Source organism: Dermochelys coriacea, chromosome 4, assembly GCF_009764565.3.
Source record: "Dermochelys coriacea isolate rDerCor1 chromosome 4, rDerCor1.pri.v4, whole genome shotgun sequence".
NCBI lineage: Eukaryota > Metazoa > Chordata > Testudines > Dermochelyidae > Dermochelys > Dermochelys coriacea.
Window position 1 is genome coordinate 64,875,396 of NC_050071.1, and position 27,958 is coordinate 64,903,353.

The 27,958-nt window shown below is 38.6% G+C and overlaps 1 protein-coding gene across 3 annotated transcripts in view; it reads left to right on the forward strand.

The window, feature by feature from the left end:
* Nucleotides 1–1,300: 1,300 nt before the first annotated feature.
* Nucleotides 1,301–27,958, forward strand: part of RXFP1 (relaxin family peptide receptor 1) — a 98,792-nt gene continuing 72,134 nt past the window's right edge. For all 3 annotated transcript variants that reach the window (XM_038399176.2, XM_038399178.2, XM_038399179.2), the window contains exons 1-2: nucleotides 1,301–1,529; nucleotides 25,973–26,128. In XM_038399176.2, the coding sequence (XP_038255104.1) occupies nucleotides 1,481–1,529; nucleotides 25,973–26,128 (205 nt within the window). In that variant the 5' untranslated portion in view covers nucleotides 1,301–1,480. The remainder of the gene's footprint in view (nucleotides 1,530–25,972; nucleotides 26,129–27,958) is intronic.

Below are 27,958 nucleotides of genomic sequence, written 5' to 3' on the forward strand. Positions count from 1 at the left end.
AATCAGACAAGACTGTAACCCATCCAGTTCCTCTAATGATAGTCTGGTTGCTGCAGCTGGCCCTTATGCGATTCTGTGGACAAGACCTTCTCTGTGTTAATTCCTCCTATTGGAAGTTTCATATTGGGTATGTAGGGACCAAAAATTAATAATATGCATTTTATTAATACAATTGCACAGCAATAACGTGGACTTCACTCTGCAACATGGTCAGTACTTTTCAAGCGCTCTAAATTCACATTCACACACAAACATAATTTCTCACAATTGCTTTTCCTTTCTAGTATCTGGCAGTGCAACAGCTGGCAAGTTACCAGTTATATTCCAGGGTTCCCTGAGGTGTGTCAGCTCTGAACCTTTTTAAACTGGAAAATATGAAAGTCTTTTTCATTCAGTTTTCTGGGCTTGGGGGGGGAAGGGGAGGTGGCAGGGAAAGAGAGATGAACCTGCCCCTCCAGTTCTCCTCAACCAGCTAACAGATGTTAAAATAAAACTTGCCCTGCCTAAAGGTGTTTGCTATCACATTTTAGAACCACACCTTTTTTTCCCTAGAATAGGCAGGTATACAAGATGGAGGAACAAGATGGTGTTGAGAGTGAATAGCACTACTGAAACAATAAACTAAGTCTACTGATAAAGGTTAGTGCTTTAAGACTGATGGGAGAGGCTAAAGGGGTTTGGGACTCTTGCAATGGATGTTGTTATGGGCAGTAACACAAGAAAAGTGAAATAAGGAGAAAGCAATTACTATAGAAAGAAAATACATTCTAGGAGCTGTGGCAATGTTAATTCCTCTGTAAAAATGTTTGAATGGGACTGTTTTCTTCACCCTTCCAGGTAACTTAGTTTAGCATTGGTAAAGATACAAAAGCAATACTTAATTATTGTTAATAATGTAAACTCTTCTTTTTGGTAAATTATGTGATGTTACAGGAAATAAATTCTGTTTATATTACTATACTTTAACTAATCATTGACTTCCTAATAGGAGATCCCCTTACCAGAAAAATCTCTAATCTTTTATCCAAGCTGTAACAAATGTTTAATTTAGAAGGGATTAATTTAAATGAGCTCATTTTCCTTTAATACTCTCCCAATAACAATATTAAAAAGTCCTTAGTTCCATTAATAATTATCTAGAGTGCTGATTATTCTGTGTAATGGCTTTAATCAGGGAAATATCTGTCAATGCATCCACCCCAGCCTTAGTCTGTCACAGGACACAGAAACAAGATCCTTAGTGTAAACAAGAAGAGACTGTATGTTCTCTGAAACTTTTCCCCCATCTCTGTTTGCGGGAGAGAGAGAGAGACTGCAAGGAGAGTAAGTGAGGGAGCAAAGAAAGGGAAGGAAGCTTGCTTTGTATTCTGCTGAAGTTGGCAGACAGAAATAGAACATACAGCAATCACTGTGGTTTGAGTGCCATTTAGGAGACAATATACGCTCACTTGTATTAACTCTATTGCTGTGTGAGAGAGAAATGACATCTGGCTGCTGGTTCTACATATTCTTGATTTTTGGAACAAATTGTAAGTACACCTAACATTTTTATATTATTTAGTACTTTGCAAAACAGATATGTGATAAACTTCAATAACAGATTTTTAAAATAAATATGCATATGATTCTGCACTTTAGTTCAACAATCCTTTGTGACAGCTCATGTTCTTTGATGGATTTCTGGCATTATAATATACCATAATTTACTATTAATCTAGCTAGCTACAAACAGGGCTAAAATTGTATCAAATGTTTTTGCACTTATTCTTTTGATAGTTTATATTAACAGGAATTAGACAGAATGAAATTCAAAAATAAGTGAAAAGAAAAGGAGTACTTGTGGCACCTTAGAGACTAACAAATTTATTAGAGCATAAGCTTTCGTGAGCTACAGCTCACTTCATCGGATTTGGTGGTTTTTTTTCCACCAAATGCATCCGATGAAGTGAGCTGTAGCTCACGAAAGCTTATGCTCTAATAAATTTGTTAGTCTCTAAGGTGCCACAAGTACTCCTTTTCTTTTTGCGAATACAGACTAACACGGCTGCTACTCTGAAAAAAATAAGTGACAGTGTTTAAGTATTGAAGGAAGGGGTTTGGGTTTGTAATGAATGTCTCCAGCGGTATGTCTTTACTTGCTGTAAATACTTAATGGAGACTCCTGTAATATAAAGGTTAATTTCAAAAGTCCAATGTAATCCATATTTTAGATATCTTTAGTTTCTTAGCTTAATGTACTATACTGTGTTAGTACTCAAACAATAATAAAAATGTTCAAAGGCAAATTACTGTTTAGACATCCATAATTCTCACTCATCATATTCAACATTGTCAACAACCTTCCATGAAAGGATCAAAATGAATTTTAATTTCAGTGTTTCCTTGAAATGCTAATAATTTTATGATGGTTTTTCAGCAGACCTTCTGTGATCTCTCTGTCACACTTTGTTTTTAATGGCTGTTTTTTCATTTCATTTGAATATTCTATTTTAAACTGCTGCACACCCACTTGGGCAAAGCTGCCCCCATAGAATTACAACTTTTATGTGACCTTATTCATGTCTTTAGAAGTAACTGGAAATAGAAAAAGTTTCTTAGGGACATTAGACTATTTTATAAATCCAAAGGGTATGTGAGCCCTCTGAATTAACAACTGGTTCTCTCCTTGCCATAAGAAAACACTGTAAAACCGGTAGTAAGAATGTATACTGTACTATTTCAATATGTTTTTTCTATTTATTGATCAAGATATTAGATTTTCTTCTTAGTTTCTCCATTCCTTAATAAATACATATTTCTTAAATAAAATTTGAACTACTATTGAATTCTATAATCACTGAAACTAAATTTTAATATTTTGTAAACAAAATGATTTAGCAAAATGCTCAACGTACTAAAATGTCATAATCACGTAGGGTTAGATTCTGCCACCTTCACTTATATTTAGCTGTGCTTTACTCCTCATGCTGTTCCATTTAAATCAATCCTTTCTGCAGATAGTATGACCACTTAGGGGTAAGATGCTACTCAATATGCTAAGCTCCCATTAACTTCAGTGGGAGTTTAGAGTATGTAAGAAATGAATTGCAATATAGAACTTTTGTAATGTCATTCCTGGGATTATATAGCCTGGGGATCTAAAGACCATTGATGTCAATGGAAAAACTCCTGTTGCCTGTAGCTTGCTTTGGATCAAACCCTTACAGACTGCTTGCTTGCTTGGCCTTCACCTTGTCCCATTAGCCAATGTCACTAGTGAAGACCCATATAGCACCTGTGATTGACACAACTTTTGCAAACCAGCTAGTCAGGCCTGATGTTCTTGGTTTGAGATCAGAGTTTTCATTCTTCTAAGTGGACTGTCTTCCATGGCTGACGAGCCCCACCTGCCCAGAAAGAGGCACACGGAGGTGAAGTGACTTGCCCAAGGCCATCCAGTAGTTCATTGGTACAGCTAGGAGTAGAACCCAGGTCTCCTAAGTCAAACACCTGTTTCCACTGGACAACACCATGTCTCCTCAGGCCCTTATAGATTATATCATCATAATATCTGAGCTTTAGGTATGCAATAAATTCAGTATTGATTTCGTGTGATATCATTCCTGGAGGGATACAGACCATAATTGTATATAATGTGATCTTGACTAGTCTGTGAGCAATGTCTGATTTAATAAAGTCTTATTATATTGTCAGTCACCCAATAAGTTTAGTTTAAAGATTAAAAAATAAAATAGACTTCAAATTATTGTTCCACATTATTGTTTTAAGCTCAAAACAGCAAGGAAGAAATTTTAAAAAATATACACAAGACATGTCGATGCAAATTATTATTTAAATTATTTCTACTATCAGTTAAAATATATTTATTTCTAAAGTGAAAATTTTCTAATTGATATTGCAATACATTAAAATGTACAGCTATACATGTGCAAATCAGGACAGTTTATATGATTACAAGTCTTATAGTGGTATAATTAGCCTTGGAAGGGTTAGATTGAAATTGCCAAATGTTGATTTCACCATACTCGTACAAACCCACTAAAGAATATTTCCATCAGTAATACCGGAAATTTACAAATAGGTAAAGAAAGTAAACTGCTGCTTAAGAACTTAGAGTTTGATGTAAGGATATTTACTTTGTATATTTTGACATGTGATGTTAACAACTGGTGTTTTAACAGTTATAAAGCTTTAACTTTTTGAATCTGAATGTCTGCTGTCATTAAAAATTTCTGACCTAGCCCCTTAATTTCCTGTAACTGAAAATTTAAATCAATAAAAATCTAAAAAAAAATCAATATTATCCATCAAAATTATATAAAAAATAGAATTCTGTCAAGCCTAACTATAATGTCAATTAATTTGAGGCATTTATTGATTCACAATAGGTAACATATGAAGAGTTGTTATAGCCATGTTGGTCCCAGGATATTAGAGAGACAAAGTGGGTGAGGTAATATCTCTGATTGGACCAGCTTCTGTTGGTGAGAGACAAGCTTCAAAGTTGGACATTAAAGATATTACCTCACCACCTTGTCTTTTTAATGTGTTCCATAGTAACATCATTTTGGTTACAAAGAAGATCATATGTCCATCTACGTTTATTAATCCACCTATATTGTTTTGGTCCTCTGTAATGTTTTTCCCCTCTAAGTGTCTACAATTTTAATATACTTTCTCCCCCTACCCCCACAAACATACACACACACGCAGAGTTGCAGCCTCTGTCTCTGCCTTCAGTACTCTGTTTTGCACATGAATTACTCTGTATATTAAATTTCTCCCAAACTTATTTTAACTTTCAGTATTTTCTTAATTTTACTTTGTTCATTTAGAGTCTGTCTGGACCACCAGGTAGTAAGAGTAAGTGCAGGTATCCAGGAGTTTGTTTGGGGGTTGTTCTATTTTTAAAGTCCCCTTCCCAGTCCCCGATCCTCCAGTGTTTCTAAAAAAAAAAAAAAAAAAAGCCCCAAGAAGCTTTGGTCCTGCTAAAATCACTGTTGGCTGATCTGTCCAAATTGTTATCCACCAGACAGATAACGGCATACACAATTCTATTCACTGTGCTACCTCACTCTCCTCCTTCCTTAAGACTCTTTTTTTTTTTGTTAGATTTCCATTACAGACCTCCACTCCCTCTTGACAGTCTTTGACTATTTACAGTCTCAAACTATTAGTATATCAATTATCAAAAAAAAAAAAAAAAGAAGAAAGGAACTATAGTAGCTCAAAAGGTGTGACAAGAAGGAGAAGATGACTTATCTTTTACTATTGTTGTAACCCTGGTTGTTTCTATGCACTCTCTATCTCAGTGGTTCCTAAACTGGAGTTCACAAAATGTTACAGGGGATTCTCGGGGGGAAAAATTCCCTAATGACGGACAGAGCTCTCCATAGGGACCCCGGGCAGCATGGGGCCAGCAGCCCGGAGCATTGGGGACTTCCAAGAGCTAATCAGATCAAAGCAAGCATATCTATCACACTAAGGAGATTTAAACTTCAAGACTCTTTATATAAAACATTTCATTAGAAATTCTGTTTCATAAGGCAGAGATAATAGAGCATGTTCTAAAGCAAAAGAAATTATCCAACATTATTTTAAGCTGCTTTGCATTATTCTTTCATCTGTATCCTTTATTCTGAGGTTTTGTTACACATTGAGCCAAATCCTACTTCTATGAAAGTCAGTGGCAAAATTTCCCTTTTGGAAGCAGGACCATTGTACTACATATTGGGGCTTTGCCAAATTAAAAGCTAGGCATCAGATCTCTGATGATGTGCCATGTGTCCACTTTGAACTGCATTGCTTGCACTTTCTGGCCAAAGAATTGATGTGTCTGACCATGGACCAAGGCGAATCCTCTGGTGGTATGGATCCAGCATACAGATGGATTAATTAGAGACCAAATTATCTGTAGTAGAGTTGACTGTCAAAGTAATGTTATTGTGTGAGAGAGAGACTTCATTTTGCACACGATTGTTGATATTTGCTGGGCTGGTAAAAATTGTCCTCCCCAAATTGAAGTATTAGTGAGCAGTGACAAAAAGGAAGTGCATCTGATTAAAAATGCATTCTAAGCCAGAACACGAAAGTAAACATGGGGCGAACACCATATTTATCAGCAATATATGTGAAGGCAATTGAACACAATGCAAAGGTTTCCCACACAGGAGGTACAGCAGCAGCATTCAATAAAAGCAACCATTCACTTTCAGTACAAATTGCAAAGAAATACCAAATCAAAATACATATGCTCATGGACATACAGCTGGAGGACTATGCTCTGATGCAGAAAGAGTTGTTTTTGATCAATTTGAAAAACAAGGCTCTACAATAGATAGGTTTGTGACACTGGAAAAAAATGAACAAAGGTGAATTTTGTGTTGGAGCTTTTAATGAATATGCTCAGGAATATTTATAAATAGTGAAAGCAAAGAGCTGCAGGAAAAGAAGTTTAAAGTATGTCTGATTCAAGTACTCCCCATTACTGAAACAAAACTTGACATTCAAGTGGGTACAGGATTACTCAGTGCAACGGATGGAGAGAGCATAATACTAGAGAGATGGCCAACAGAAAAAGCCCAGGCACCACCAAATAATAAAACATATGATGGGATTCTGAACAAAGGCCACCTTGTCATAATACTACACAATGTGAGATCAGAAATTCTAAGCATAATTCACAGTGCTCGTATGGATTTGAGAAGGGCCTAAAGTCAAAGAACAGCCCAGAATGTAGGAGAAGCCAGCCGTGCAGGGACAAAACATCTTACAGCTATGAAGATTTAATGCATCCCCAAGGATTATGGTGGTGTAGAGTCCCTCGGATCATTAAAACAGCTTCCCTGGTGCAACCTGTTACAACTACCTACCCTGTCCTGAGTTAATGCTGCTGCTGATGTAGCTGCTCCATTGGAGCAGGGGTGGATCAAGCCCTGTAAATGAACAACACTCAAAAATTATTTTTTTTTTCCATTCTGGGTTCCAGAATTTATTTTCACCTGAATCACTTAGTGCATTTTGAAAGGCAATAAACGAGGAAGAGATTAGTCTAATTGCAACTCCATAGATATAGTCATTAAAGTTAATAAATGAAGTTCCAATGTTAGGAGGGCCATTTATTAAACCACTAGTGCAACAAAAAGATCTAGCACACTTTCACTGCTAAAACAGCCATAAATTAAAGTTTATAAAAGTAAATATCCTTGGACAGTTTATTTGGAAATATATAGGGTTAACTCTATCCTGTCCTTCATCAAAGATCATGCAGGGAGTTACTTTCCTTTCAAATTATGTTTTCTGTTTCTTTGAATAGTTGTTTTAACCAAAGAGTGCTGGATCTTCTTGTTGGTTTAATAAAGGAACAAGTCCGTGACACCTTGAAAAGATTGTTGCCTTGTCTTGTTCAGTGGAAAGAAGCAGAAAGCTCTAGAGGAGATCAAGAGCGTATATGTAGACATATGTGAAAGATTGAACTAAATGACATTCACCACCAGCTATCATTGCTATGAAGAAATAGACAGATCCACCCCATATTCAAAAATTTATTCTTATTCTTTAGCCCTTTTTTGTCCACATGGATTTTGTGACTTTCAGAAACCTCTATGACATTTTCCACTTCAGCACCTATGTGGTAGGGGAACCTGGAACCACCAGGCAATAGGGGAACCCCAGAGCTCTCAGCCACTGGAGCTGCGGCAGGGGCCCTGGAGCATGCTGGACACTCTTCCACACAGCGGGGGTGGGCTCTCTTCCCTCACACTTTGGCTTCAGTCAGCCCCACCCCATTATTTTTAGTAAAAGTCATGGACAGGTCACAGGCTTCCATGAATTTTTGTTTATTGCCTTTGACCTGTCCGTGACTTTTACTGAAAATAACAGTGACAAAATCTTAACCTTACTCATAAGCATGAATTTGTTTGATTATTTATAGTTGAGGCTATGTTTATGGCACGGAATCCTGACCTCCAGAGACCTCCCTGACATTCTCTGCTTCAGCCCCAGGGGCTGCAGAACTCTGGAGCTGGCAGCCAGCGGGGCCCTGGCAGGGTTCCAGCGACAGCAGCCACGACAGGTGACAGACTCCTGAGGGGGTCCTCCACAGGGTTCCAGCAACAGGCAACAGCTTGGGGGTGGGGGGGAGGAAACACCTTGGGCAAGTGGCTGGGGGTGTCCCGTTTTCTCTTTAGGAAATATGGTCACCCTGAAGCTCCCAGCTGCCGCGGGCAGAGGGGGAAACCCCACCGCTCCCAGCCACCATAGTGGCAGGGGAAACCATGGAGCCGCAGCAGCAAAAGTCACAGACAGGTGACGGCTTCCATGAATTTTTGTTTATTGCCCGTGACCGGTCCATGACTTTTACTAAAAATAACCATGACAAAATCTTAGCCTTATTTATAGTTGATCAACACTTGTTCAACAACCATTGCTGGAAAAATATCTAATTTGTGACAAGGACATGAGAGGAAGAAGAACAGTTGATCCTTATCTGCACATTTTATTTATGAATGTTCATAACAAGTTTTCCTTCAAATTATTAGGAGTCTGGTGGTACCTTAAAGACTATCATATTTATTAGGGCATAAGCTTTTGTGGTAAAAAACCCCACTTCTTCAGATGCATCTTTTTTTCACTCCATGCATCTGAAGAAGTGGGTATTTTTTACCCATGAAAGCTCATGCCCAAATAAATCTGTTAGTCTTTAAGGTGCCACTGGACTCCTTGTTGTTTTTGTGGATACAGACTACACGGCTACCCCTCTGATACTTGGCTTCAAATTATTGATTTTCAGAGTTCACTATTCAAGCTGGGTGATTGGCCACTAAGTTGCGTGGTTTCTGTTTCCTGAAGAATGGAGGAAGAGTGCCTGAAGAGAGTACTGGTGCACTGACTCATCTCTTAGTGCATGCCTACACTGCAATTAAAGGTGCAATTGTAGCTCAAGTAGGCATAGCTCTAGTTGGCAGGACTAAAAAAGTGAAAACCCAGCAGCATGGACTGTGGTATGGGTTAGCAACACAACTATGTATCTGGGGTCTGGACAGGCTTGTACAACCTGTGCTGGGGCCTGTGCACCCATGTCTTCATTGCTATCATTAGCCTTGATAGCTGGATTAATGGTAGAATGGGTATACTTCACCTGAGCTGCAATCACACCTTCAACTGCAGGGTAGACATACTCTAAGAGAGAAGTCAGTGCCCCAGTGATCTCTTCAGGCACTCTTCCAGTTTGTAATCTTTAGGTCTTTCATCAGGGACAGAAATATATACCCTGGCTACTGTGACTAAAGATAGCCGTAAAAAAACATGGCAACACAGACTCTCACAGACAAATACTCACCTTGCTAGCCCATGCTGCAGTCTATGCTGCTATATCTTCACTTCTGTTTTTAGCCATGCTAGCTAGATTAACACTAGTATGGGTGTGCCTACATGAGCTACAATCACACCTTTGATTGCAGTGTAGACATACCATGAGGTAGAATGGGGAGGGACTTTTGGAAGAGTGACATGTGAAGTATTTCCTGTCCTCTTGTACAAGAAAGAGCACTATATTTGGCTATATATGTGAACCTCATTGGCCTTTACAACATCCTCTGGCAAGGAGTTCCACAGACTTACTGTGCATTGTGTGAAGAAATACTTCCTTTTGTTTGTTTTTAAACCTGCTGCCTATTAAATTCATTTGGTGACCCCTAGTTCTTGTGTTATGAGAAGTAGTAAATAACAATTCTTATTTACTTTTTCCACACCAGTCATGATTTTATAGACCTCTATCATATCCCCCCTTAGTCATCTCTTTTCCAAGTTGAAAAGTCCCAGTCTTGTTAATCTCTCCTCATATGGCAGCCGTTCCATGCGCCTAATCATTTTTGTTGCCCTTTTCTGAACCTTTTCCAATTCCAAATTATCTTTTTTGAGATGGGGCAACCACATCTGCATGCAGTATTCAAGATGTGGGTGTACCATGGATTAATATAGAGTCAATATGATATTTTCTGTCTTATCTATCCCTTTCTTAATGATTCCCAACATTGTGTTTACTTTTTTGACTGTTACTGCATATTGAGCGGATGTTTTCAGAGAACTATCCATGACTCCAAGTTCTCTTTCTTGAGTAGTAACAGTTAATTTAGACCCCATCATTTTATATGTATAATTGGGATTATGTTTTCCAATGTGCATTACTTTGCATTTATCAACATTGAATTTCATATGCCATTTTGTTGCCCAGTCACCCAGTTTTATGAGAGCCTTTTGTAGCTCTTTGCAATCTGCCTGGGACTTCACTATCTTGAGCAATTTTGTATCATCTACAAATTTTGCCACCTCACTGTTTACCCCTTTTTCCAGATCATTTATGAATATATTGAATAGAACTGGTCCCAGTACAGACCCTTGGGGGACACCACTATTTACCTCTCTCCCTTCTGAAAACTGACCATTTATTCCTACCCTTTGTTTCCTATCTTTTAACCAGTTACCAATCCATGAGAGGACCTTCCCTCTTATCCTATGACAGCTTTGCTTAAGAGTCTTTGGTGAGGGATCTTGTCAAAGGCTTTCTGAAAATCTAAGTACACTATATCCACTGGATTCCCCTTGTCCATATGCTTGTTGACCCTCTCAAAGAATTTTAGTAGATTGGTGAGGCATGATTTCTCTTTACAAAAACCATATTGACTCTTCCCCAACAAATTATGTTCATGTATATGTCTGACAATTTTGTTCTTTACTATAGTTTCAACCAGTTTGCCTGGTGTCAAGTGCCTGAAGTCAGGCTAACCAGCATGTAATTGCCGGGATCACCTCTGGAGCCCTTTTTAAAAATTGGTGTCACATTAGCCGTTCTCCAGTCATTTCTTACAGAAGCTGATTTAAATGATAGATTACAGACTACAGTTAAAAGAAAAGGAGTACTTGTGGCACCTTAGAGACTAACAAATTTATTTGAGCATAAGCTTTCATGAGCTCACTTTACAGCTCACTTCATCACAGTTAGTAGTCGTGCAATTTCACATCTGAGTTCCTTCAGAACTCTTGGGTGAATACCATCTGGTCCTGGTGACTTATTACTGTGTAATTTATCAATTTGTCCCAAAACCTCCTCTAATGATACCCCAATCTGCAACAGTTCCTCTGGTTTGTCACCTAAAAAGAATGTCTCAGGTTTGGGAGTCTCCTTCACATCCTCAGCTGTGAAGACTTATGCAAAGAATTCATTTAGTTTCTCCTCAATGGCCTTATTGTCCTTGAGTTCTCCTTTAGCACCTTGATCATCCAGTGGCCCCACTGTTTGTTTAGCAGGCTTCCTGCTTCTGATGTACTTAAAAAAAATTGCTATTACTTTTTGAATCTTTGGTTAGCTATTCTTCAAATTCTTTTTTGGTTTTCCTAATTATATTTTTACATTTCGTTTGCCAGGGTTTATGCTCCATTCAATTTTCCTCACTAGGATTTAACTTCCACTTTTTAAAGGATGCCATTTTGCCTCTCACTGCTTCTTTTACTTTGTTGTTTAGCCATTGTAGCACGTTTTTGGTTCTCTTACTACGTTTTTTAATTTGGGGTATACATTTGAGCCTCTATTATGATGTCTTTAAAGTTTCCATGCACTTGCAGGGCTTTCACTTTGGCACTGTACCTTTTAATTTCTGTTTAACTAACCTCCTCATTTTTGTGTAGTTCCCCTTTCTGAAATAAAATGCTATAGTGTTGGGCTGCTGCAATGTTTTCCCCACCACAGGGATGTTAAATTTAATTATATTATGGTCACTATTACCAAACAGTCCAGCTATATTCACCTCTGGGACAGATCCTGTGCTCCACTTAGGACTAAATCAAGAATTACCTCTCCTCTTATGGGTTCCAGGACTAGCTGCTCTAAGAAGCAATCATTTACATGGACCTTTCCATGTAACTCTAACCCCCACCTAAACCTTCTTGGAAAAGGGCTGCCCCTGCTTCTGGCAGAAAAATTGTCAATGGAAATGATTTTTTTCATTTACATAAAAATTAAAATGTTCAGGTTATTAACTAGTTTTTAAAAAATTCAGTGAAAACCCAAAAATGTTTTTAATTGTGAAGAAAATTTCCATCTAGTCAAGAAAACAAATATCTGTCAACAAAGCCTTGAAAATTTTCACCCAGCTTGTCACACCCCGATTACAGTGTCAGAAGAAAGCAAAAATCAAGTAAACGTTGCTAAAATACACGTCTTACTGCACATCTTAAAGTTGTATTGCTAGCTCTGAGAAACATTCGTTTAAAGCAACAGCAAAGCTAATAGAATAGAAAGTCAGCTACTAAAAAATATTACAGAAATTATTTTTCCACAGGAATTGATGAAGTTAAAATGAATTTTGGCCAAGAACATTTTGGTTTAAAAATAATTTTAATAGTTTAACATAGTGACATTCTATTTGAACAAATTAGTACATTGTTGGGAAGACAACATTTATTAAATACAAGCACTATGCCAAGGCTTGAGAGGCACCTCTTCTGAATGCAAAGATTAGTATCCTAGCACATTTTTAATGCAGTGAACATAGTTTTTCATTCATTTGAGGAATTCAAAGGCTTAATAGTTCAATCGTGGAGTCTTTGCAGATGGGAAGTTTTACTGGTGTTGCATATTTAACTTTTAAGCAAGTCTGTTGCTTAGGTTTTTGTTTAACAATGTCCAGTATTTTTATAACTTATTACTAAGAATAAATTGTATAATATGGCATCACTTACACATTTGGGTGCCTATATTTGGAGTTTTACTCAATAAAAAAAATACATAGTTGTGCTTATTTCAATGCATAAAGCTGTATACATATAACTTCAGATAAATGCACTTATTGGGCCTGATTCTGAACCCACTTATATTGTTGTAAGTCAGGAATAACTCCCCTGAAGTCAATAGTTAAACTACTGTAAAATGGGTGAATTTAGAATAAGGGCCATCTTGTTGATTATGTCCAATCAACACATAACACATGTATTTTTTTTTAATGTGCCACAATGCAGCTATCAAAATAAATCCATCCTGTGCTTTTTTTATTTCAGTTTCATGTAATATGTTCAATTTGCAAAGAACACTTAAAGAACTTCATTATCTGTAAATGATAATGTAACTATGTAATTAAGCAATCAAACATATACAAGATGTGAATTATGGCTTAAGTAATTCACAGCTCGTGTCTTGTCTGGAATAACTCTAAAACCTAAGCAGGACCTGTGCTGCCTGGCCTGAATTACTATATTTCTGTTTAAACAGCAGACCAGAGCTATTCACTATCCAAATCACCAGTTGCTCTCAACTACATAAACCTGATACTAGAGCTGTGTGAACTATTCACACCAAAAAAAAATTTAACTTTTTTTTTTCTATTCCCATGTTGTCTGAACAGATCATGCTGTCCATGTTTATTGGTTAAAATTGTTCAGTTATTGGTTTTTTGACTCTTCTGTGAACTACCCACAAACTCTTCATTTTGAGTATTGCTTTGGGTATTGGATGTTTGTAATTGGAAAGCTGAGCTGTTCTGATTAGACATAAAAGTAACTATGACAGGGTTTTATCTGAGCCTTCATTGGACCCTGACCCTGCCTCAGTTTCCTCTCCCAACACACTCTCTTGCTGACCCCTGGTGATTCTCCAGCTCGTGGCATTTCTATCTTCTGCTCTTGGATACACATATTCTCATGCTTCCAACTCTTCATCAGGCATCAACTATGACACCATGAATTTGTTTTGAAATTTGAATGATTTGTGAATAATTTTCAGGTCTTGTTAATCTTAGGAACTGGGAGAGACTGTTTTCAGCACTGTAATGAATAATGGCCTCTCACCTCAAAAATTCCCCAGTTGATCACTGACAAGCCTGTCATCAGCAAAGTATTGCAGGTTGTTGCAAGGTCACAACATTCATTTGAATCCTTTGTATGTTCAACAGCTATTGCCACTTGTACTTACAGTGTTGAAAAAGCTGTTATGGCTTTTCCAGTACCACCACCCTGCTTCTCTCCTCACTCATCAGATAGTTCATATTTTTCAGAAAGGCCCCATTATAGAACTAGCAGCTGGGTTTTCTCAAGCCTCTGCTCTTTCAAAAGGGCTGCCACTTTCAAAAGCTAGACCGCTAGTCACTCCAGTTTGGAAGAAAGAACAGATCTGCTGGCTTTCAGCCTAATGCCAATAGGATTTGAGGTTCATTTTGAATTCATTCATTTATGTTCAATGAGGTTGAGCTTTATTTGTTAAAAATATAAGAATTAAAAATCTTTTCCCTACTACTTTGTTGTTCCTTTATATGAGTATAATAATGTGCTTGAAGCTGATGTGTTATTGAATACCAAGCAGTGAATCAAACTGTTTTGATTAATTTCATTGCTCAGGACTCTTGGCATTTAGTCAGCTTGTGCTGTTTTTGTAGCCTATGTTTGAATTCATATTCATTTGCTTTAGAGAAATGACAAAAAGCCATGTGAATTTACCACTCCTCTAGTGCATGAGAGAGAGAAGATGGACGTAGCGAAACCAAACATGAAACATCTCCTAACCTTACTTTGACATGGAGCACTAGGCTGTAAGCAGAATAAAGCCCAAGTAATGTCTTGCAAAAGTAGTGAAAGAGTTGCATCTTTTTAGTTCAATAGCTAAACATATGTTAGCTCTCTCAGGTACACTCTTCACGTGGCTTGCCCATATGCATTCTCTCATTCAATTTTCTCCTCTTTAAATGGAAGTAATACAAATAGGACCGTGGGAAGGTGTGGCAAAAACAGTCTTGCACCCCAGGGATTTTGCATCCATTGCAACAAAGGCAAAAGCTAGGGCATCTTTTCCGCAGGAGGCAAACCAAGCAACTAGCTATGTCTGAATAAGAAAAGCACAAGCTGCCTCCTCTCTGTCCCTGTGCTAAATTTTCCCCATCATCCAGAGTTCAAAAGGAAAAGGGTTAGCTGTCTCCCTCCATCCAGCTAGAGCGATGGTTCTCAACCTGTGGCCCAATCAGCACACAGCTGCAGCCCATGTGACATCCTCAGGGCCATACAGGTAGTATTGTTATATGGGCCACATATGTAGCCCACAATGATAAACAGATTGAGAACCACTGAGCTAGAAGAAGCACCAGGATTGCCTGTCCTGACAAGGATGTCAAAGGAGCACAGGTAGGCCAGCTGTTTAGAATTAATTCATTTCTCCATAATGAACAATTAGCGGGGAATATTATGTAGATTTGGGAACTGAATCTGGAAGTGTGAGTCAGGGAGGAAGAATCTGAAGGAAAAAGGATGAAGCTAAGAAGAGAACCAACTGAGGTTCCCTCTTTATCTCTGGTATTTGGCTGAAGCAATCCAGGCATCATAACTCCACTTTGGCTGAGGGAAGCCCTGTTTTAATCATGTTTGCATAGGCAGCAAAAGACAGAGTAAGAGGCAAGAGAACAAAGATGTAGGCAAGAGTATAGTTGTGCAGGGCCATGAATATTTAATTGAGTACATTAGTCTTTCCTTATGTGAGATGGCATGTGCAGTGCAGGCAAGATGTTTGTTCATGTCTGGGATGTCCTATGTATAAATAACAATTCACCTATTTTCCATTTACTTGATGCCGGATGTATAGAAAATATAGCTCCAAAATTCACTGTGAACATTTTGAAGAAATAGTTTTATCCATGCAGGGTGATCACAGCTAAACTGCATGTGACTTAAGAGGGCAATCTATATAGCATTTACAATATGTTATTGCTCTATACCATTTTACTAACAAAATACGTGGATGAAAAGTGCTAGAGAAAGCCAAGCCTTGCTCTCGTATATATTTACCTTCCACATCAAGTTCAGACATCTTGTCCTCACAGCTAAGGCCTTGAGTAACTTTTCCTTGTCTACATTTTTTCACTCCTTTCTTCTTACGTATCTAGGTACCTATGTGTCCCTTATTACTATAGTCCTTTTTTTTTCTTCTTCTTCCTTCTTCTCTTTTAACTTTCTGTCTACCTGATTTGTGAGTGCACATGCAGGCTTTAGACGCACATCTGTCTTATCCACAAAACTTGTGGATAAATTTGAGAACACCTTTGAAAATTTGGCCATTTCTGCCAAATATATGTGATGTATACACTCTTGGCCCAACTCTACACATTAATCAACTATTTGAAAATATTAATCAAAGCCATATTGATGTTCAGATTGTTAAAGTTAATTTATATGGTTCCCTGATGGAACTTCTTTTGCATTATAGGGTGACCTGGGATTTAACAGTTCAATTTTGGGCCATAAGACTAAGAAGCAAAGGTGAGCTGTTCTATCCTGGATGGGCTGTGAATGAGACACAACCTATAAAACAAGAGAGCTACCTTCAAAGCTTGATATAAATATGAGATTACAAAAATAACTCATTAATTCACAATAAAAATGACTAAAAGTAAATATGTTTCCCTTTGTCTTGATTTAACAACAATATAGAACAGTCCTTTGATAGCTATAGTGAAATGAACTAGAGCAGTTAATTTAATAGAATCATGCACACTCTTGTGCAGAATTGCAAGATTAGGTAAATTAAGACAGGCCAGTGATAAGACCAGCTAAATTTGCCTGAATGAATAATACATTTAAAGGATATCTACTCATTCCCAGACAAAAACTGAATTAAAATTGAAGGTTGAGAATACTTTAGGGTAAATATATTACAGGAATATTGTAAAAAAAAAAAAAAAGGAGTACTTGTGGCACCTTAGAGACTAACAAATTTATTTGAGCATAAGCTGTAGCTCACGAAAGCTTATGCTCAAATAAATTTTAGTCTCTAAGGTGCCACAAGTACTCCTTTTTTTTTTTTTGCGAATACAGACTAACACGGTTGCTACTCTGAAACCTGTCATTATGCAGGAATATTGTAGTTATTCCAAAACCAAGTACATATGTAATGCCAGGAAATTCAGAGTTAAAATTAAAACTTAAAAGAAATCCAAATATGCTAATGTATGGGAATGCACATTTAGGGCAGCCAAACAACTCTGCCCTGTTGTAATACCATGCAATATAATCACCATACGGTTATGATTAAAGCATTTTAATGTTTGTACACACAGATAAGATTAAATTTAATTTTCTAAAGATAAATTCACTTTTTTTCTTTTTCTTCTGGTGTCATTACAGGACAGAGTTAACATCGTTTTGGTGCTCTACCTGTTACATGTTTGGATTTCTTTGAAGTTTAACCTGGACTTTGAATTTCCTGTTTGAAGAGTCTCTGTTGTTCAGTTATAGAATGAATTTTTGTAGAATTTACAAATGTTACAGTGAGCTTGCCCCGAAGGATGATCACCAGTGCTCTATTAGGCCCAAACCTTGGATCCCACATCCTTCTAAGTTTATTGAGTCTGGACAACATCCCAACGCTAGCTCTGTGTCTGGTCTTTCAGGCACAATCCCAGGATACAGACACCAGTGCTCGTATCTCTTTTTTTGGATATGGAGCGGTGCTGCATTAAACCTCAAGACAAGTGCTAACCTCCCCAGTCTCCTCAGTAGCTCACACTCCTCCACTCTTGACCTTTATCTGTGTGGGTGCTCTTGATTACCGTTTCACCCTTTGGGGACTTTGTGATCGTTAAAGCAAGTAACACAGAGACTTTGCAAAGGTACTGTAGAACCTCAGAATTACGAACTGACCTGTCAACCACACACTTCATTTGGATCCAGAAGTACATAATCAAGCAGCAGCAGAGACAAATAAAACAAAAACAAACCCCACCCCAAATACAGTTCAGGATCTTGTTAAATGTGAACTACTAAAAAAATAAAGGGAAAGGTTTCTTTAAAAAAAAAAGATTTGGCAAGGTAAGGACATGGTTTCTGTGCTTGTTTCATTTAAATTAAGATGGTTAAAAGCATTTTTCTTCTGTGTAATAAAGTTTCAAAGCTGTATTAAGTCAGTGTTCAGTTGTAAACTTTCTGAAAGAACAACCATAACATTTTGTTCAGAGTTACGAACATTTCAGAGTTCCAAACAACCTTCATTCCTGAGGGGTCGTAATTCTGAGTTTCTACTATATTCCTAAACTTTATCCATAGACAGTGCATAAGAGAGAGAAAGAGCTATAGAACAATAAACACCTGCATGCAAAATCCTGACTCAGTTTCCTTACCAATCTTTAGCATCCTTAGCGTGTTAGTGTCTTCCGAGGAGTCCTGTATTTTTCTGCACCCCTTTTCCTCCTGATCAGTCTTGCCTTCTGATTCTGTTCTGCTTTCTTCCCACTTTCTCGAGAGAGTATCCATTTTAACAGCAGATTCTAACACATTTTTCACTTCTGGCCTATTCCCAGGGTTTTTCCATTCTCTAGTCTTCTATGGGCTGCAGCTTCCAACCCAGTGGATAAGAGTCTCTCTCACCAACAGAAGTTGGTACAATAAAAGATATTACCTCACCCACCTTGTGTCGCTGCTCTATTCAGGGACAGACACCCAGGGATGATGCAAGGATCCAGTGAAAGACACCAGTAAGTCTATAAACACAGAGTTCATAAAATCCAACTGGAATTCATAAATTCATGTAGACAGATTCCAAGAGTCACAAGAAGTAAATCCACTAATTACCAGTAGTTTAGGGATTAATATTTTTGTTTAATTTTAATTTCTATACTAATTAATAGATTTATTTGAAAATTCTGTACAAATTATTTCTAGAGTCAAAGAGGCAAGTGTTGTAATTCTGGGGAGAATATACTATATTCTTCATACATAATGCAAAATGCAACTCAGCCTTACCTATGGAACTTGAAATTGACACAGCCATAATATACTCTTATGAGCTGGGTGAAACTCTTATGGGGTGAGTTAAAACCTCATTGAGATTAATAGGTGTGAATCTACCCTTCAGTTAACATAACTGTAAGGCTAAGCCTGCACCTAGGACAAAAGGAGTATAGAAACCAACCAAGGAGTTTTTGCAGAGTATTTTTATGAGGTATATGTGTGTGAGGGAAGGTAGAACACACAGAGAAACACAGACAGGCTGAAAAAGCAGCTGCAAGCAGAGTGTCTGACCTCAGAAGAGGGAGAGGATTTGGGGTCAAGGATGCAGGCTCAAAAGAGTGTTCTTGGTGCTTGAGCAAAAGAAGCTGTTGCCTACTATTTGATTCCTTCTGTGTTCAGAGACACAGGATTTTGTACAATCTTTATAAATAAACAAACAAGATTGTACCCCCCAAAAAATACCTATCACTAATTTTTCCTCCTAAATGAGGAGCTGCTCAGGTCAAAAAGGGGAAACAATAATGGATATATATGTGCAGTAAAACATGATTATTTTTGTGTTCCAGACACTATATTCACCGAAGTACAATATTTAATGTAAGATTGTCAAAACAGCAGGCACAGTGCTTTTGTAAAGCTCCCAAATCTCAAACATCAAATGTTAAATGGAATTTCAAAGAGCTGCCTCCTTTCAAGGTACACCTCTCTCCCGATATAACGCTGTCCTTGGGAGCCAAAAAATCTTACCGCGTTATAGGTGAAACTGCGTTATATCGAACTTGCTTTGATCCACTGGAGCACACAGCGCCACCCCACCGGAGCGCTGCTTTACCACGTTATATCCAAAATCGTGTTATATCAAGCCACGTTATATCGGGGTAGAGGTGTATTTGTCTTTTTCTCTAAAGTTTGCCAAATGTAAAACTTAGCCTCTTCTAGCTTTTCCATGTACACTTTCATATCGCCCTATATTCACATTTCTAAAATTCCACTGCAATTCATCTGGACTTACAGCAATGATATATTAACCTATGGGCCAGGTGGCTCAAGGTTTGAGAAAGAAAGGACTGAATTGGGGTTAGTTGAAAATTTTCTCTTAAAACTGGTTTGGCTGAAATTTGGGTTTTCAACCAAATGAACATGTTCAGGAAAAGTGTTTGATAGCTCACCAGTCACTCAGTCTCCGGATCCTGCAATTTACTCCACCTGGACAAACTCCAGCTGGTTAGCTGCTCACATCTTTATGCCAGTTGTGGCTTTAAACACTCAGGTACTGCACATATAGTACCTGACATGTTGTTTGTATGCTGAATTCTGTACCAATACAGGGGTTGGTGAGGGCAAATTGGAGCAAGGCTGAAGTACAGCATTCTGAATCTGATCCCAGAGCACTGGAGAAGGTTAATGAACAGTGAATTTATCTTCTGAATAAAACACTAATGGGGACAACAAGAAACAAAATATAAGATTATATGAACATATCTAAGAAACAGGGACTTAACTCAGACTGCTCTCTGAACATTTAAGTAAGTTTGACAGTTATACATTAAGGTGAAATTATCCCATCAGAGCCACATAATGAAGGTCAGCTCCAATAGACTTTCTCTATATGTGCAGAACTTCTCTGACAGCAATGAGAGTTCTGTGCATATGAGAAGAGCCGAACATTGGATTCTCAGATCTGTGGTGTAGAAGTGAGAGGACAATATTGCTCTGATATTCTGATTTTGAAGTAGTTGTGAGTGTAGTCTTGGCTTTTTAAGACAATGTTTAAAGTAAAAGGATTTAGGGGGAAATTTTCAGAATTATCTGAAGTGAAGTTTAATAAGACCTATGCTCCTAGGTATCTAAGTTGCTTTTGAAAATGAGTCTTGGGCTCCTAAATCACATAGGTGCTTCTGAAAATTTTACCCCTAATCTAGGATAAGACTGAGAACAGGAATGAAATGCCACAAAGAAGTAAATGCATGTTATCCAAGAAAAGGTGAATACAAAATTTGCTCCTTGTGTTATGTAACTAGTCCAGCAAAATGATCACGTATTTCAGAAGCGGCAGTACTATCTGAGCAAGCAATGCAACAGAGCTAGTGAAGATTATGCAGGGTATTTAAAATGCTGCAAGGCACCAGTGTTGCATAATTAAACAATATTCTTCATTGGATTAAATATCCTTGTCATGAAATAAGGGAATTGAGTGGTTCGTTTTGAAAGTATAAATTGAAAATTAAATGCACGGACAGCAACTGCAATGTGCACTCTCAAAAAAGAGGTTGATTGTAGCAAGGTGGTTGGAGCTTCTTTCTGGTAAAGGAGGAGAAACAAGTGAATGGAACAGAAGAGGTCTTGCATGAAAATTCTACAAACAGCCAGACTTGGGGGAACATTTAGGCTTTGGGTTGTGCTTTGTTGCAGTTTGATTTACCCATAAAGCCAAATCCAAGGAAAGGAATAGGTTTAGACTACATCAATGTATATGTATACTCTGGTTATAGGAAGGTGGGAACTTTCCAGCTTCCACCATCCTTTCTGACAATTTGACTTTTAAAATATATTATTCATAGGTATTAAATTTGATCTAAAGTAATATATAATAGTGTAGGCATCTATGTCAAAGACCGTTTGAAAATTATAGTCTTACTGCTGTAGTTATGGTTGATGTGACAGTTTAATTATATGTTTACAGGAACTAAGAATTTTCAGAAAAAAATTCTGAGCTGAAATTTCTGCTTCTTGTTTTTGCTAAATGTTTACTTTTTTAAAAAAAAAGCTTTTTTAAACATTTTAAATTTTAAAATTTAAATTAAAAAATATATTATTTTGCTACGGGCTTAATCCTCAACTAGAACAAATGCATTTGACATTTCATGAAATTCATTTTCAAAATAACAGTTGTAAGTGATTAAAACCTGCAAATTAAAAAAATTTATTAAAGCTAATGTTAAAAAAATCATGTGATACAGAGGTTGAGAAAAGAGTGTCTGTACATCTGGGTATAGTGTTTAGATTATCCACAAATACAGAGTTTGTTTTTAAAAGTCATATGATACATAGAGTACATAATCAGCAATAACCCAAATTAGATGAATGAATTTAAGAATACAGTTTAGATATTAGAATCCAAATACTCAGGTATATCTCTCATGATGAGTTGTACAGAGAGTTGGTTGTGGAATGCAAAATATATCAGAGTAGAGATTGTCCCTCAGTAACTGAGAATTAGGGTAGGATGCCCATTTAGGAAATGCAATCTATCAGGGAAGTGTTTGTTACTTTCCTTATTGCGCTTTTCATCGGCACTCCAGTGCATCCCTCCCAGTATTGCCGATGTCCGGTGTTGTGTTCTACATAGATGTCCCTTGACCACCTGATGGCGTTCAACACCATGAGTTGCCGCATCAGCCAAGCGTAGTGATAACCAATTCTGAATTCCCACAACACTTGCTTGTTACTGGGGTCCCATGCGCCCAAGGCTTCTGACGATCAGCACGTATGTCTGAACCTGGTAAACCTTGCTCTAAAGATGTCGGCCAAAGGAGCGTATTTCTCCACCTTTCGAGCTCAGGCATCATGGAAGGCTGGGAAATTGTTCTCAAAGGGCACTGTGACATCCACCATGATGATCTGTTTCCAGTCCTCATTGGTAATGATGATGTCCGGTCGCAGCTGACTGTCGGTTCTGGGGATAGTGGAGTTCATGGCAACCTTCCCTACAGGAGGTGGGATGGCTCTGACCAAGTGATCTTGGATGGTGTGTTGCAGCTGCCAGCTCTGGAATGGGGCTTGCAGCTACACAGGATATGGGGTAGCGTCTCATTGGCATAGCCACACTTCCTATATCACTTGTCCCGATTCCCATGGCAGACGGCTCCATTCAGCGGAATGCAGTTGAGCCGGACCCTGTGGATGAACCTCCAGTCAGCAAATCGGGTGAAGCTGCCTCTGCGGAGAAAGGGGTTGCTGGCATCCCACTTGCACATCACCTCGAACACCTTGCCCTGGTCTGGCTTCCGCTTCAGGTTTTCCACATAGTGGCAGCAGATGGCATACTTCAGGGTCCTCTCCAGAATGGTTCTAGCTCTCAGAGTAAGGATTGTGTGGTCCGTGTTCTTCACCTGTGGCACCAGGACTCCCAGTTCCTGGCGTTCGTAGCACCATGTCCAGCAGCAGCCGATACGCTTTTCCAGTCGTCGCGTAGCATTGCGGGCACGAGTCCAGAGCGAAGCAAAGTCTCTCCAGTCTCTTCCAAATTCACCTTCCAGCAAACCACTCAGGTAGGTGGCGACATCCTGGTTGGAGGGGGTCCCTGGCAATTTGCTTTTTGATGACGTCCCACATAGCACTTTCTGGGATGTTCCTCACCATGGCGTCCAGGCACATCAGAAGGCGAAAGATATGAGTGATCACCCATATGAGGGCATTGGCACCACCCATCTGTGCAAGATGTACACCAGTTCATTGATGGCTCTCTGGGGAAGAAATATCCATGTTTTCACCAGCTGCCTAATGGTGTTGTTTGCCTTGTTCAGAGGTACCTTTGCCACAGCAGATCCCCTCAGGACGAATGAGATACGGGGGATTAGGAAGGTGCTCAAGGTATCGATCTTCTGCCATGGTGCCACTAGGGAGGAGTCGATCCTGGCCACATCTCGTAGGATCTCCACGATGGTATCCTCAGGTGTCTGCTGGATGTGGAAACCTGTGGGTGTGCCAAGATGTTGGTACACTTGCCCATCCTCCAGGAAGATCATAGATTCATCCTCGATCTGAAAAGACATCGCCTGGACCGAATCCCTTCTGCTGCCATCGATATGCAGGGATGCACACTTCCTGGCATTGAAGCGGAGTCCTATCCAGTTGGCAGCCTGGACAAATGCATTTGTCCTAGTTTGTCATTTGTCAAATGCATTTGACATTTAATGAAATTCATTTTCAAAATAAGGATTGTCGATGATTAAAACTTGCATAGTACACGTGCATACATTGTAAACAAACATTTTAGCATCACACTCAAATCAGCAGCATTTATTTCACTGATTACACATTTTTAAATGTATACTAACATCTGATTCTGTATGGATTTCCAGATGGGAGGGTGGTGTTGGGGCTGACATTAGGTGCTTTTGAAAATTCCATTAGGTGTCTGTACCAAGGTTGCTGCCTTCAGACCATCGTGCCCATGGCATGAAGTGGGCTTGACACATCCTTGCAGCAGTTTCCCCTCAGAAGGACTTTCGATCTCTCTCATGGGTTTATATGGTTCAGGCCTCTATGTGGGTCACTCTCTCACAATTTACACCCCTTTCATGCTACTCAGTACCCAAATTAAATACAACCTTCCTCAGCAGCCTAAAGTAAAATGTTAACAAGACCCTCTTGCACCTTCCACTCAAACTCTTGGGCATCTCCCACACTTACCAGAGTGCTGACTCTGAAGCTTTTTCCCCCTCCCAGAGTCCCACAGTAGCAGAAACCCAAAGATCTTCTTTTCCTCCAGAGTTCATTTCTCTCCCAGACTAATCAAAGTCCCAGATGAAACATGAGACATACTAGTCTTCTACCTGCTGCTTTCCACCAGGCACTTCCACTTCTGCTCTAGAGATCTGCCCTTGCTTCACTCCCAACCTGTCTGGACCTCCCAGAGCAAGCATTCTGTCACTCTCCCTTTGGCTGAGCTTGCCCAAACTTTTTATAATAACCCTACGATCTCTCCCTAGATGGACCCAATAACAGACCAGAACCTCTGATCCCTAGTCAGTTATGACCAGCTGGGAGGGTGATTGACCTGTTGCAGGTGAGACTGAGCCTAACTCCTCTTAAAGAGCCAGCTAGCCTCTAACAATGCCTATCTGCATCTTTAGGTGCCTCAATACCTTTGAAAATCTGGCTCTGTGTGCCACGTTGAAATCAATGGGAGTTTTAACGTTGACTTCAGTGGGCCCAGGATCAACTCCGATGCTAGAGGACCCTGCCAGTTTGAAGCACCAGGCTATATGTTTGAAATATATATGTAAAGTTAAGAGATGGATCTTTTGCACCCTATTTTCCTTAACTCTCCCTTATCTTTGTAGCTATGGCTGAAGTTTCCCTTGTATGTGGTCCTTACAGAACAAAATACCAGAGCACAATCTCACTTTCCATTAACTAAAACTCCTTCTACCACAAGTACTCAGCTAACTCATGAAAAGTGAATCAATTTAGCGCTACTGTTTATATACAGGACACAATATTAGTAATGTTTAATGTTTCTTAACATTATGTAGAATTTCTATGTTCCTCAACCTTCTGGAGGAGTTTTCTTAGTGATGTTATTGGTTTGCCTGGAACACTTGCATAGTTCGTCTTTTTCCGATTTTACTTTTTCTATCTGTGGATAACATGGGGAAGATCTGTATTGTTTTTTATTAATATTATTTGTACCTCAGTTTATCTGCTTGATATCGTTCTGTCTAATTACATGGAATTAACTCACAAGGGTCTGCTAGGAAGAGCAATCAGCCACTAAAATAATGGTCAGAAGTAAGACATCTCTGGATAAACAACATGAAGAGAGGTAAAGGATTAATGATTGGGCCATTAATTGGGAAGGTTCTACACCCAGACAACACAGCTGATATGTCAAGGCTGGGGGCCTACAATCCAAAGGGAATTAAAGTTTACGCCTTTCAAATACTATATTTATATCACCTCTTATTTATCATTTAGCCAAGCCTTGTCATTGTCCTGTTCTTTTGATATTTTTGCTCTCTGATCATTTGTCTATAATAATAACTTTTTACCTGGTATAAATTAGATAAAACCCAAGTCTGACTTGCATCTTTAATTTATTTCTATTGGGGCAAAAGTTCCAGCACAAATTAATGCTTTCCATATCTACACAGCTCATCTGGTATATTGCTACAACAAATTAATGTCCAGCACAACATGAGACCATCCTTTTAGATAGGGGCTCTAGGACACTTTTTGCTTGTACTCTTCCTAGTGTTTTCAGTATGCCCTAGGCTGTTGGGGGGAAGAAATTACTCTGTAATTTTAGTTACCTTGTGACACAAGAATATTTCCTCCTCAGTTAACATTGATGGTAGAGTATTACAATTACACACAAAACAAACTAATATGTGTACTAATTTGGAGGTTCACATTCAAATGCAACTGCGTAATTCAGCTAAGGAGAAAACGTGTGTGAAGAAAGCAAATTCTTTGTTTTGTTTTTTATTAGTTATCCATTGTACTTCGGAAAATCAGGATTCTAGACATGAAGTCATATGCCCTCTTGGATATTTCCCTTGTGGCAATATAACAAAGTGTTTGCCTCAACTTCTTCACTGTAATGGTGTGGATGACTGTGGGAACCAGGCTGATGAAGACAACTGTGGTAAGTTAATAAAGCCTTTTTTTATTCATTTCTAGTACATATACCCTTAGGGCCACTTTTCAGTGAAACTTAAATATTGTTGAGGCTAAATAAATAGTCAAAGTTAATGGAACTGTAGAAAAATTAAATATACTGTAGAGGAGAACAACATAGATGTTTGCTTAAGATAAATACAGCCAATTCATCACTCGTTTGCTAGGAAGAGAAGCAAATCTTCGTTTGTCTATCTTGATGTATTTTCCAGTTTTATCTTCTGATTTGAACTTTTGATACAAAAAGCAAAGATAATTATGGAATAACTATGATAACATCACAAGATTTATAATAAAGATCAAGTACCTTAAATTCAGTTTAGTCCTACACTATGGACTTATAGCATAAACATCCAGAAGAAAGAACACACTCACACTCACACTACACACACATTACATTGCAAGCAAGAAAGCCATGCTGACAAAGAGTGGACATATTCACTTCCTGAATTTACATTACACTTGTGACGGGTTGGATCACAGAAACCCCCTTGGGACTGACACCCGAAGTGCCTAGACTACTTCTGCCCCTGCTTTCCCTGCCAGTTTGGGACTCCAGCACCCTGTCTTGCTGAGCCAGACACGCCAGTCCACTCCAACACAGACCCAGGGTCTGAACCACGTGCCCCAAAGCTGCAGATTTAACTGAAAGCAACTTAGGAAGTGTTCCTGCCTTTAACACTCAGATGCCCAACTCCCAATGGGGTCCAAACCCCAAATAAATCTGTTTTACCCTGTATAAAGCTTATACAGGGTAAACTCATAAATTGTTCGCCCTATAACACTGAAAGAGAGAGATGCACAGCTGTTTGCCCCCCTCCCGGTATTAATACATACTCTGGGTTAATTAATAAGTAAAAAGTGATTTTATTAAATACTGAAAGTAGGATTTAAGTGGTTCCAAGCAGTAACAGACAGAACAAAGTGAATTACCAAGCAAAATAAAATAAAACACGCAAGTCTGTCTAGTACAGTAATAAAACTGAATACAGATAAAATCCTCACCCAGTAAGCTTCTTTTTACAGACTAGTCTCCTTCTAGTCTGGTGCAGCAATCACTCACACCCCCTGTAGTTACTGTCCTTTGTTCCAGTTTCTTTCAGATATCCTTGGGGGTGGAGAGGCTCTCTCTTTAGCCAGCTGTAGACCAAGTGGAGGGGTCTCCCAAGGGCTTAAATAGACTTTCTATTGTGGGTGGAGACCCCCTCCTCTCTCCTATGCAAATTCCAGCTCCAAGATGGAGTTTTGGAGTCACATGGGCAAGTCACATGTCCATGCATGACTCAGAACTACAGGTAGCAGCCATGGTTCACATGCTACCTTGAACGTCCTCAAGTAGACTTCTTATGTGGATTGGAGCATTCCAAGATCCATTGTTCCTTAAGTGCTTCTTGATTGGGCACTTAACTTTGCAAATTCTTTTCTAAAGAAGCTGACCAAATGCCTTACAAAGCTTACTTAAAAATCAAGCAAATATACAGCCAATATTCATAACTTCAAGTACAAAAATGATACATGCATACAAATAGGAGGAATGTATTCAGTAGATCATAACCTTTACAGAGATATGTTACATGGCATATGTAGCATACAACATATTCCAGTTATGTCATATATACATTCATAAGCATATTTCCATATAGCCTTATGGGGGGCACTGTCACAATACTTATGGACCGAAAAGCATAATTTTACTTCATTTTGACAGCACATGATATAGTTCTTTAAAAAGACTACAGAACTGAAGGATTCATAAGATCCACTCTTCTTTTCTCAAATACATTTACTCAGAATTTGT